The sequence below is a fragment of the Talpa europaea genome, assembly GCF_964194135.1.
Source record: "Talpa europaea genome assembly, chromosome: 9".
NCBI lineage: Eukaryota > Metazoa > Chordata > Mammalia > Eulipotyphla > Talpidae > Talpa > Talpa europaea.
The window spans coordinates 73,441,415-73,454,017 of record NC_140076.1 but is presented as its reverse complement, the minus strand read 5'-3'; the positions used below and the strand labels follow the sequence as shown (position 1 = coordinate 73,454,017).

The following is a 12,603-nucleotide window of genomic DNA, read 5'->3' as shown; positions in this document are numbered from 1 at the left end:
CTTATTAACAGTACAAAACTGGCCTTACAATGAAGGCCACTTTGTTCTCAACTAAGAAAATTTAAGATCAAGTCTCAAAAGAACCAATGTGTTCCTAAATAACTGCATTTCAAAACAAAGTTTAACACTACTTACAGGACTATAAAAATATGCATCACATTTGTTTGGTAAAAATCAAAGTATCTAGCACCTAATAAAAAATGACCAGGTATGCAAAGAAACAGGAAAATGAAATATATAATGAAGCAAAAAACCCACTGATCAAAACCAGTCCAGAAGAGATGATATAAATAGCAGATACACATTTAGAGTAACTATAACTGTAACTATAACTGTATTTCAATCAGAAGCTAAAAAAAAAAAAAAAAACTTTGCTAATGACACAAGATAGCTAGACACACAAATTGAACTTCTAAAGTTGAACAGTGTTTAAAGTGAATATACAGCAATGGAAACTACCCAAAATGAAAGAGCAAAAAGATACTAAGGAAAAATTTTATCAGTCAACTCTTTTTTTTTTTTTAAAGATTTATTTATTTATTTATACAAACACTGGGTACAGTCAGAAGTGCGGGATGGTGAGAGAATTCACCAGAGCCAGAGTGAGGAACAGAACAGGCAGACTGATGAAATACACTGATGCAATACATGCCACTAGGGAAGGCTCTTATGGGTCAACTCTTGAACAACTTCAGATATTTAATATATGTAACTGGCATTCCCAAAACAAGACGGGTTAGACACAGGAAAAAAAAAGGCAAAAGATAACTTGATATTCACATGCAAAAGAATGAACCTAGACATATATAAAGAACTCTTTCAATTGGGCCTCCCTTGGTGGCGCAGTGGTTGAGCGCTGGACTGCAAAGCTGCCCGCAGCCTCTGCAGCGCAGGTTCAATCCCCGGTTGCCGGCGAGGGTCCCACATGGCGCACAGACCTCTCCTGCCACGCCCGCTGCTCCCCTCAGCAGTGTATTTCATCAGTCTGCCTGTTCTGTTCCCTACTCTGGCTCTGGTGAATTCTCCCATCCTCCCGCGCTTCTGACTATACCCAGTGCTTGTATAAATAAATCTTTTAAAAAAAAAAAAAAAACTCTTTCAATTCAATTAGAAGAACACAATCCAGTTTAGAAAAGTGCAAAGATGTGAACAGACACTCTCCAAATAAGATATACAAATCCTTTATTGCAAATACAAGGAGACTGGAGGAATCTAACTACTGTTCCCTAAAATCAGAGGGGTGATTACCAAACACAAAATGGATCAGGTATAATTAGTATAATTAGTGCAATGTATTAAACAGCGCCAAAGCATGTGACTTAACGAATGTTAAGTATCAATTCATAAAGGCAAACACAATTCCAAAGGTACACATCATTTAACGCTGATGAGAAGGAATTCAGTCCTCAGAACATTGGTAGGATGCAACTTGTTCAAATTAAAATGACCACTATAGTGTGCTACGGAAGAATAGAAAGTCAGGGGACTTATTTTAACATGTGCTCTAAGTAGTTCTACCATTCAATAATAAAGCTGTGTTTATTACAAGCTGTGTCACTAACAGCTCAACCAGTTTCACCTCCCCACATTTTTAAAAAAGCTTAACAAACTTAAGTTTTAAAATGAACAGGCTTATTAAATAATCCAGCAGTTCAAAAAAAAAATTCCATCATTCAGTGTAATTATCATTACCATTACATTACCCACATATTGTAATACTAAAAAACAGGAGTCAAAATAGGGGAAAAAAATCTTTAGTGACAGAACTACAGACCTTCAAACTCGTTTTTCGCTTTAGAAGATTTCCTAAAACCCCCTCAAAGGTCAACACAGATTGTTAAAAAACAAAACAAAACAAAACAAAAAACCAAAGGTTAAAGTCTTTCTAATTTTTTTTAAAAAGATTTATTTATTTATACAAGCACTGGGTACAGTCAGAAGTGCGGGAGGGTGAGAGAATTCACCAGAGCCAGGGCGGGGAACAGAAGAGGCAGACTGACGAAATGCACTACTGAGGGGAGCAGCGGGCATGGCAGGAGAGGTCTGCATGCCAAGTGGGACCCTCCCTCGCTGGTGGCTGGAGATTGAATCAGCACTGCAGAGGCTGCAGGCAGCTTCGCAGCCCAGCGCTCAACCACTGCGCCACCAGGGGAGGCCAGTCTTTCTAATTTTAAATGCATATTTCACTTTTAAACTTGAACTCCTAAAAAAATAAACGAACTCCTACAAGAAATCAGAAAGATTATCATATACATGTCCTCCCATCCACTTATTTTACTTTTTCTTTATCAAAAGTTTCTATCTTCAAGAGGGTGGGGGGGAGTATAAATGGCAAAAACATATATAAAACATGTATCAACATTATAAACTATCAGGGAAATGCAAATGAAAACCAGGCCTAGGCACTTTTCACAACCAATTTAAATTAAAAAGATAGACAGTAACAAGGTTGCAAAGGAATGGAGAAGTTGGAACACATATATACATATGTTAGGATGTAAAATGAATCAGAAAAATTTAAGTACAGTCTTACTATACTCTTAACTTAAAAGGTTTAAGCATTTTCCATTTGACCCAGCATTTCTACTCCTAATATGTACTATTTTCCTGAGTTCTGTGAATTGCTCTCACATTAATCATACCCCAAGGAGAGAAGGGTTGTGGGAATCTCTGGTTTACAGTCCATCTGTCAGAAGTACAGACAACAACCTGGACTTGTGATTGGCACTGGAAGTAGTCTTGTGGGACTGAGCTCTTAACCTGTGGGATCTGACAATATATCAGACGGTGTCAGAATTGAGTTAAATTGTAGGAGATTCACATGGTAATCACAGAATTGCTCTAGTTAGTACATTCCTCCCCTGACCCACACTGCCACATCAAGGATCTGTAACAAGTAGTTAGTCTGGGCTACAGATGTATCCCAAAAGCACACATCCACAATGCCACCTCCATACAAAGGAAGAACAAGAGAACATGAGAGTTGTTTGGTAGTGTTTAGGCAGAAAAATGTATATACATTTGGATTTCAGCTTCCTGCAACAACAATTTTTTTTTTTTGCTGTTGGCCACCCATCCCACTGGGGAAAAAGAACCTGGAGAGAAGGGAAGCACAGAGAAGAATAAATAGGACATGTCCAGAGTTACATCTGGAAGAATGCGTAGAATGACAAGCAGCAAGACGCAAGCAGATGAAGCAAATGAGGCTGTTTAGCTAGGGCTAACAGGCTGAGGTTGTAAGCACAACTTTAAATACTCTTACACAGCTGGAATGATAAAATAGGACATAAAGAACCACCACAGAAGACCCTGTTAAATCACCAAGATTCCAATTGGGAGCAACAGAAATCCTTGTTACCATGAATTTAAATAAAAAGTATTAGCTTATTTTCATAATACACTTTAAATATACACATATAATTTATATCTTACAGATATTTCTAGCATGTAAATATATACCTTACATAAACAGATCACTTATTTTCTTCATAAATATACAGGAACATAGACACATACATTGTACATATTTCCTAGCCCTGTCCAGTTAAAAGACCCAGGAACAATGGCCAACCCAGTAGCATCCCAGAGCACCGGCATTACAGCGCTGAAATAACATCTCCAATGTAAAAAATGAAATTTCTTTTCTTGGAAAAAAAATAGCTTATCCCAGGTTTGAGGCAGGAAATATGTGTGATGAGTCAGGAAAATCTTGTCATACCAGATAGCAAATGATGGCGGGAAGAACAGAAAACCAAAAGGAGGCATCACAAGACCAGAACCTAAACTTCCTTCTGTGAGTCAGGTTCTGGTCCTGTGATGCCTCCTTTTGGTTTTTTACTCTTTCCTCAATCAGCAAATAAACTAAGAGATCTAGAGAGTGTCAAAGAACTCAGAAATCATTTTTTTCTTTTAATTTTCACTTGAATTCACTCATTTTTATTTAAATATTTTATTTTATATAATTCTTACATCTTTTTCATCTTTGTACAATGTATGCATTTTCATTTTGGTTATATTCCCCATACAACTGCACTTCCCCCCTTATTTAACTCTAGTCCTTCCTTTCCCTGCCGCCTCCCCCCCATCCCCCCAGTGTGTCTCTGGTTTATAGTTGCTTGTTAATTTTGACTTTTACTTTGTATTGATTAGTCTTTTTCCTGGTCTCTTATTTAGGTTTTCTGAATTCCTGCTATGAATGAGACCATCCGGTATTTTTCTTTTTCTTTCTGACTTATTTCGCTGAGCATGATCCCTTCTAGCTCCATCCATGTTGCTGCAAACTGCATGTGTTTATCTTTTTTGATTGCTGAGTAATATTCCATTGTGTATATGTACCACATCTTCTTGATCCAGTCATCTATTTTTGGGCATTTGGGTTGCTTCATAGCTTAGCTATTGTAAATAGTGCTGCTATAAACAAAGGGGTACAGGTGCCCTTTGGAATTACTGTTTCTCTGTCATTTGGGTAAATACCTAGGAGTGGAATTGCTGGATCATATGGAAGCTCTATGTTTGAACTCAGAAATCATTTTAAGAGGTTATCCTATTAACCAACAACAGGACAACTAATGCCCCCAAATGAGAATAATTAAAAATCATGAAGGGCTTCCCTGGTGATGCAGGGGTTAAAGTCTCAGCACTATCAAGTTATCACCAGCCACCACAGCATGAGTTCGATGTCTGGCCAGGGAGCTAACCCACATGGCGCAGCAGACCTTGCCTGTCTCACCTGCTGCTCCCTTCAGCAGTGTATTTCAGTAGATACACCAGTTCTGCTCCCCACTCTATCTCTGATGAATCTTCTTACCCCCTGCATCTCTGGCGTACACCCCAATTCTTGTATAAATCTTTCAAAAAAAAAAAAAAATCAGTAAGCATGTTTGTAACCCAAATGTTAAAATATATTATCAGTTAACAATGATAATTTAGGGTCTCCCTGGTGGCGCAAGGGGTTAAGACACAACCTATGAAACTATCTGCAGCCACTGCAGCATGAGTTTGATCCCAGCTGGCCAGGGAGCAACCCACATAGACCTCTCCTGATTCACCCGCTGCTCCCTTCAGTCAATCTGCCTGTTCTGTTCCCCATTCTGTGTCTCGTGAATCCTCTCACCCCCCACACCTCTGGCCTGTATCCTAGTTCTTGTATTCATAAATAAATAATTCTTTAAAAAAAATACTTTAAAAAATGTAATTGGTCACCCTCAAATGACAATAGTTTATCTCAAAATCTAGCAAATAAAAGAAACAAGCATCTTTTTCTGCCTTTCCTATATAAACTGTACATTGCACATCAAATAGTAAATGAGAGAAAGCATCTCTTTATAGCTGTAGCTCACCTAATCAGAAAGAAAGACAAAATGTGCACTGAGTAGAAAAGGCATTCAGACTTTAGGTGCCTACTGAAGAAAAAACACACCACTACATGGCACCATCTTCAATACTGCTAGGCTTAAATCTCCAGTTGTCCATTTGCAGGAAATGTTGAGGATGAGAAGGGGGTTAAATTGCATGACTGAGTTAAAGGGGTTAAATGCAAAATATATACAGACTTCAGAAAAATGATAGGTCAAACCACCGAGGTTCAATAGATAAACCGGAAAGAAATGAAAAAGATCAAGGGAAACTTATATATTAAGATACACCAATAAAAGGAGGGAGGACTAAACTATAATGCTTAGTTATACATACATTGGTGTTAAAACTATAAGGAGACAAAAAAGAAATTACTATAGAAGTAAGGTGACTTTGGGCTATGATTGGTTGTGGTATATAAAGAGGATTCTCACGTAAGTGAAAAAAAGTTCTACCCTTCACCTGGACAATGGTTACAAGGCTTAAGTCCTGATAATTCATGAATATATTTGTCTATGTGTTTTACTTTGCGCTTCATTTTAAAATTAAAACAAAGGTTCCTTTTAAAATTAATGATTGGGCCTCCCCTGGTGGTGCTGGCGGTTGAATGCAGCCCTATGAAGCTGACCGCAGCCTCTACACCATGGGTTCGATACCAGCTGGCCAGCAAGATACCCACATGGTGTGGCAAACCTCTCCTGTCTCGCCCGCTGCTCCCCTCAGCAGTGTATTTCAGTCCGTTTGCCTGTTCTGCTCCCCACTCTGTCTTCTGGTGAATCCTCTCACCCTCCTGCACATCTGGCTTGTACCCCAGTTCTTTTTTTTTTTTTAAGATTTGTTTATTGATTGATTGATTGAGTGATTTATACATACAAGCACTGGGTACAGTCAGAAGCACGGGAGGGTGAGAGAATTCACCAGAGCCAGAGCGGGGAGCAGAGCAGGCAGAAGAACCGAAGTACACTGCTGAGGGGAGCAGCGGGCGGCAGGAGAGGTCTGCGCGCCATGTGGGACCCTCCTCTGGTGGCCAGGGAGCAGCCGGGGATCGAACCGGCGCTGCAGAGGCTGCGGGCAGCTTCGCAACCCAGCGCTCAACCGCTGCGCCACCGGGGAGGCCCTGTACCCCAGTTCTTGCACGCGTGAATAAATAATCTTTAACACCAAAAATTTAATGATTAATGACTTACTGGTAACCCCCATGGCACAAGGAACGCAACACCAATACCATTCCCTTGGAACCAGGGAAGCACAGAGAAACCTGTAGGTCTAGGATTTACTAACTTCAAATCCCTGTAACTTGGTATTACTAAACCATAAGGAACTCATGTTAAAGCAGGCAATAAAAAAACTGAGTTAGAAATTAATTCAGCCAAGATGATTTCTACACTTAGCTTAGGTATCAAGGACTAAGACAAAAAAGTGACCTTGATAGTGGCTTTGTTAATTATAAGATCCAATCCACAGACCTATTCAGCCAATTGTTTTACCCATGTTACTTGGTAAAGATAAGACAAAACTGGGTCAAGAACATTACTGTAAAGGACTCTTTCCTCTTCCTTCCAATCCTGTATACAGATTTCTTCCCTAAAGTCAAAGTGGAGAACAGTAACTCAAAATTGCCAAGGAGTTCCAACCAAGGAGTTCCAACTTTAGGGAGGAGAGTGGAGGAGAATCTCCTTAGGCTCAGAGAAATAATCTCAGTGACCTAAATGAGTACTTTCTAGCTTATCTGCAGCTGTATAAAGTAGAAATTTCTTACAAGCAAAGGATTTCTAATGCAAAATCTGCTGGTACAGGCTGAAAAAAAAAAGAGAGAAAAAGCGTTAAAAAAGAATCCTGCAGGGACCTCCCCGGTGGCGCAGTGGGGTGAGCGCAGCACTGTGAAGCTGTCCACAGTCTCTGCAGCATGGGTTCAATCCTTGCCAGCCAGAGAGAATCCCACATGGCGCAGCAGACCTCTCCAGTCTCACCCCGCTGCTCCCCTCAGCAGTGTATTTCAGTCATTCTGCCTGTTCTGTTCCCAGCTCTGTCTCTGGTGAATCCTCTCACCCTCTGGCCTGTACCCCGGTTCCTGTATGCATGAATAAATAAATCTTTAAAAAAAAAAAAAATCCTGCAGGAACTAAGAAAAGTGGAAATGGTAATTCCCTGTGCCTCAAAGGTAAATGTAAATGAAAAAGAACCTCTCTCTTGTCCCTCCCACCTTCCCTATCTCCCCCCCCCCCACCACCAAACAAAGTCAAATCTGATAGGAGAGCGGGAAAAAAAAAGAGATTTCAACTCTCCACTGTAACTACTTTATGAACTTTCACTTGCTTTAATTAAGGCCAGCATTTTAAAAACTGAGAGAGGAAAAACAGCAGACATTCGTGTGGGTACCCACCTCTACTATGGCTGCAGAGATTGACTCAAAACAGGTTAACCAGATAATGTGAGCTGACAAAGGAGGAAGATAATTATCACTTCCTTTTTTGCTTCCTCTATGTACTTTTCTACCTATATCTGGCAGTTATTTTTGTCTGTTATTTATACTTACACTCCTTTCTTACCACTCCTAAATGTCATAAGCTCCAAAATGACAGAAATTATGGTTTTTAAATCTATTTTATTTTTCATATGCAAAGTACAGTATCTGGCAAAATGTTTTATACATATCACATGCTTGGTACGTTTTAAAAAAAAAATTTCAAGAGCAGTTAGGTGAAAAAAGTTTTATCAGGAAAACATAGGGGGACATATTAGGTTAGCATTAACACAAAACTCCTTTAGCTGGTTGTGTTGAGAAGTGGTACCTTCACCACCTTTGAATTACTGGGAAAAAAAAAAGGCTGCTTGCTCATTAGCAGGGATGCTGGCAATATCAGTTACAGAGAGGGATCTCCATAAAAAGGGGAGGTACCATGTTCCCTGCCCCATCAAATGAAGGGTGAAAGAGCAGGGAGAAGATTTGGGGAAGAAAAACTGGAAGAGGTATATGGGGCAAAGAGACATGAAGAAATCATCTCGCTTGCTTCTCAGCATTGGACTTGCAGGGACTTGAAAGACAAGACACGTGAAGCCAAGACATGTAGAGACACTTGGAAAAGACGTGGGTGAGAGACTGTGCGCAGGGCTGACAATGGCAACCAGTTACCCTAGTTTATATTTTGATTTTGCTCCTTTCATCCCAGACTTGCCTGGCCCTATTTGCCCTTTCCTATGGTTCCCCACCAGAAGGTGCCTTAGTCTTGTGACAAGTTTTAGGGACTCAATAGTTCCACTTTGGGTGGACCATCTTAGTTGAACATTTACCCACAAGGAGATGAGTAACTTTGAACATTTTATTGGAAAACTATTATCCTTTCTCTTGTCTTCTCTCTTTATGCACATTAATCCTATTAATGTTCTTTCAAATTGAGAGTCTGCTTTGTCTTTGTGGCAATTGGCAGGACCCATTTAGAGCGTGCAAGTACTCAGGCTGCTAACATATTCTCTGTGGGTCTGGGGGCCTCTGTATTTCTTTTGAGTATTCCTAGAAGGCAATGAACGTAGAAGGGAACTTTGAGATCTGTTTCAAACCCTTAAGACTTTGTGTTTCTGAATAAGGCAGTCTTCAGAAACTCACTGAAAAGTAAATGAAGAAAATGAGGACAAATCTATCACAGAACCTATGCTAGAATAGGAACATCCCATCCTACTGAATTCTGTTATTTGATAATACAAACGCTCCATCCTACTTTATCAGAGAATTAGTATCAGAACAAGCCTTTTAAGAAAGAGGGCACTAAGCATTTCACATGTACTATTTTCATTTCATTCTGATATTATACACATTTTGTAAAAGGACATTGATATTGGAAGAATAAGCAATGAATGGGTTTTGAACTTTGGCTCAAATCATGTTCTTTCCACTGAATCTTCCTGTTTCCAAAATAAACTGGCATTGGTAAAACACAACGCTTTTTTCTGTTGTACATTTGATGTACACTCCCTTTTTATACATTAGAAAACTTAATTTTCTACCATGTCTTAATTTCCATCCCATAAATGTATGCTTGCATATCTTACCACTTATTTCAAGTTCTGCCCAATGTGATTTCTTTCCATTTGCTGCTTCCTCAGAGGACATAATTGTGTACATCCTCCGAGGGTCAGGGGGCTCGTATTTTTCTTTGGGCATGCCTATTGAATTAAAAAAAGAAACCAATCAGTATTCTGAAGAATAATGTAAGTGAAAATAACATCTTTTTAAAAAGTAGACATCCATATTATGATCTCTAAACACCATTCCCACTTAAAAGGAACTAGGAGACTCCTTGGATAAATGGGGGATTTCAAGTCTAGGATCAGAAAGATATAAACAAGCCTGTAAACTAACAAAAGGTACTATGCCTGCGGAGGGCAAGGAGCAGGCCTGACAAGGTTCCTACAGGTACAGACAGAACAATCTAAACATCAAAAGAATGACTACAATAAGTCATTATAAACTGCATGAACTCACGACTTTTTCAGTCACCTGAAAATTGGAAAATAAAGGGAAAGAATCGAGTATCCTGCATTTCTGGCAGAAAGTAGATGCGGGAATATTCTTAAAAGAATTCTAGCTAACAGGACCTCCTTGGCGGCGCAGGGGTTAAAGTCTCAGCGCTATGGCCAGCCACTACAGCATGAGTTTGATACCCTGCAGACCTCTCCTGTTTTGCCTGCTGCTCCCCTCAGCAGTATATTTCAGTAGATCTGTCTGTTCTGCTCCCCATTCTGTCTCTGGTGAATCCTCTCACATCCTTGTACCTCTGGCCTACACCCCAGTTCTTGTATGCATAAATAAAAATAAACCTTTAAAAAAAATGATTCGAGCTAATAAATGCAGAAAGACTACCATAATTAGAAAATCACTTTCACAACTCTTAGTAAAAAAAATGGTTTTAGGTAATGACTATCACTGGTGAATAAAAAAAAACTTTAGGTAAAAAACACTATGCCTTTGCCCTCTCACCTCCCCAAAATTAAAAAGTGATCCGATTCAAGCTTCTCTAGGTCTAGTACCAGGCTCATAAAAAAATAAAGGAAAAAGAGGGACATGCTCAAAATAACATAAGATACAGAAATCTGAATATACTAAACACTACTGAACTGTACACTTAAAACTATGATAGCAAATTTGTGCTATATATATATATATATATACTACCACAATTAAAGTTTTAAATAATTTTTAAAATAGCACAAGTATACAGCCAGCCAGATGCAGAATATGGAAAGTTCTATGAGACAAAAGACCCATTTCTTCAAGAAATTAATGACAAGGAAAGGGGGGGAGAAGACATTTGCAGAGATTATTAACAAGGCAGAACAAAGTACAACAGTGATGCACAGACCTTGTTTGGTTCTGATCTGAACAAATCAAATGTAAAGGGATATTTTTGAAAATTGGACAAATTTGAAGGGCTAAATATTAGTTAATATTAAAGAAGTATTATTCACATTGTTTGTGGCTTTTTAAATCCTTATCTGTTACAATTCTGAAACATTTAGGTAAAATGAAATCTCACTCTCTGGCATGCTCCTCTTACCTCCTGTGGCGCCTACTTCGTCTTATTCACTTGGGTAACCCATAATGTGCTCTAACCAACTCTCCACCTACACTGAATAATAACAAAGCTAAACACAGCGGAAAAATAAACCTACTACCATGTGAATTCAAAGCCAGCCCAGTCAGTAATCACTTGCTTCAAATGGACTCTGCTCCCAGGAATTATACGAATTCTTCTAGGCCCTTCTCCTAGGTGACTTCTCTCTTTAAACTTCTAACACCTACTTCTTTCATGTTCCCGCTCAACTGATGACCACAACTTACCTATTTTCTTACTGAAAACTACAGAAGAGGAATTTCTACCAGAAGAGGAATTTCTATAAACTCTATCCTAAGCTCAACTATATTCTCTTTTACTAGCACAAACTGCCCTCTGAGTACTAAAATCCCACCCCATCATCTTGGCTATTCAAGGATATTTCTCAGCAATTCTCTCATTTCTCTCCTACATCACATCATCCCTCCACACTGGATCTTTACCTTCAGAATATGTACACATGGCATTTCCTGTTTAAAAAAAAAAAAGGGCTCCATTCAATTCCTCCTCCAGCTTTTTTCTTTTATCCTCTTTACAAGCAAAAACTACAAAAACTCCTTAAGAGACTTACTTGTCCTCCATTTCCAGTTAAACCCACTCAAATCAGTGTTTTTAACATCCCACCAAAAACTGTCACGAAGAAAACCAGTGACCACATATACAATAGTCATTTCTTAGACTTCTTTTTACTTGCCCTATGATCACTATTTGATGGGGATATTCACTTCCTCCTAAGAGCACTTATTTCACTTGGCTTCCAAGATAGTTTTTCTCTTCACTTTCCTCCTCCATCTGTAGATTTATTTAGTCTTTTTCTAGTTCTTTCAGCTGAATTAGAACTAACATGATTTTATCAACAGAAATCTGAAGCCTAAAAAGGTAAACATACAAAACACACACACACAGAGACTTGCACACACCCAGTATTACAAGCCTGGGCCAGGCTTTGAGTGTATGAGATTAAAAGTTAAAGCAATTTTCTATGTAAAATAAGCCTGCTGCAAAAATATGAAAAGACAAATTCCACTTATGAGAGGTACTCAGAGTAGTTCAATTCAGAGACAAAGCAGAATGGCTGACAGGGACTAAGAGCAGAAGAACATGGAATTACTGTTTAATGGGTACAATGTCTCAGTTTTACAAGAGGAGACTTATGGAGATGGATGTTTGGTTGTGGTTACATAACATTATGCATGCATTTAATACCACTTAATACAGTACATTTAGAAATGGTCAAAGTGATAAATTTTATTTTATGTATATTTTACCATAATTTAAAAAATGGAAAAAAGCTACTTTCAATATGCTGTCTGTATCATGCTGCCTCCCTGATTATGGTAAGTAGAACTATTTTTCAAAGATAGAAATGGAATTGGAAGAGTTAATCCAAACACAGGAGGTAAGTAAAAGTTGTTTAAAATAAGACTAGAAGTGGTGACACTAATAACATGCACAAGAAAGAGCACATCTACTGTTTTTGCTAGATATAATTAATAAGCTCTTAGATGTTAATTTCTTCTTAGACAAAGACATACAATGAATGAAGATTTTAGACTGATACAAAATACCTAACAGTGAGAAATAGTATATAATAAAGAACAGTTCCCATCCTGTCTGGAGTACAATCTGGCAATCTGTC

The 12,603-nt window shown here is 38.6% G+C and overlaps 1 protein-coding gene across 5 annotated transcripts in view; it reads right to left on the bottom strand.

The window, feature by feature from the left end:
- Nucleotides 1-9,514, bottom strand: part of CNOT6 (CCR4-NOT transcription complex subunit 6) — a gene marked incomplete at both ends in the record, with an annotated part of 30,993 nt that extends 21,479 nt beyond the window's left edge. For all 5 annotated transcript variants that reach the window (XM_084241916.1, XM_084241915.1, XM_084241917.1 and 2 more), the window contains one exon: nt 9,403-9,514. In XM_084241916.1, coding sequence (XP_084098042.1) covers nt 9,403-9,514 — 112 coding nt within the window. The remainder of the gene's footprint in view (nt 1-9,402) is intronic.
- Between the last annotated feature and the right edge of the window lie 3,089 nt (nt 9,515-12,603).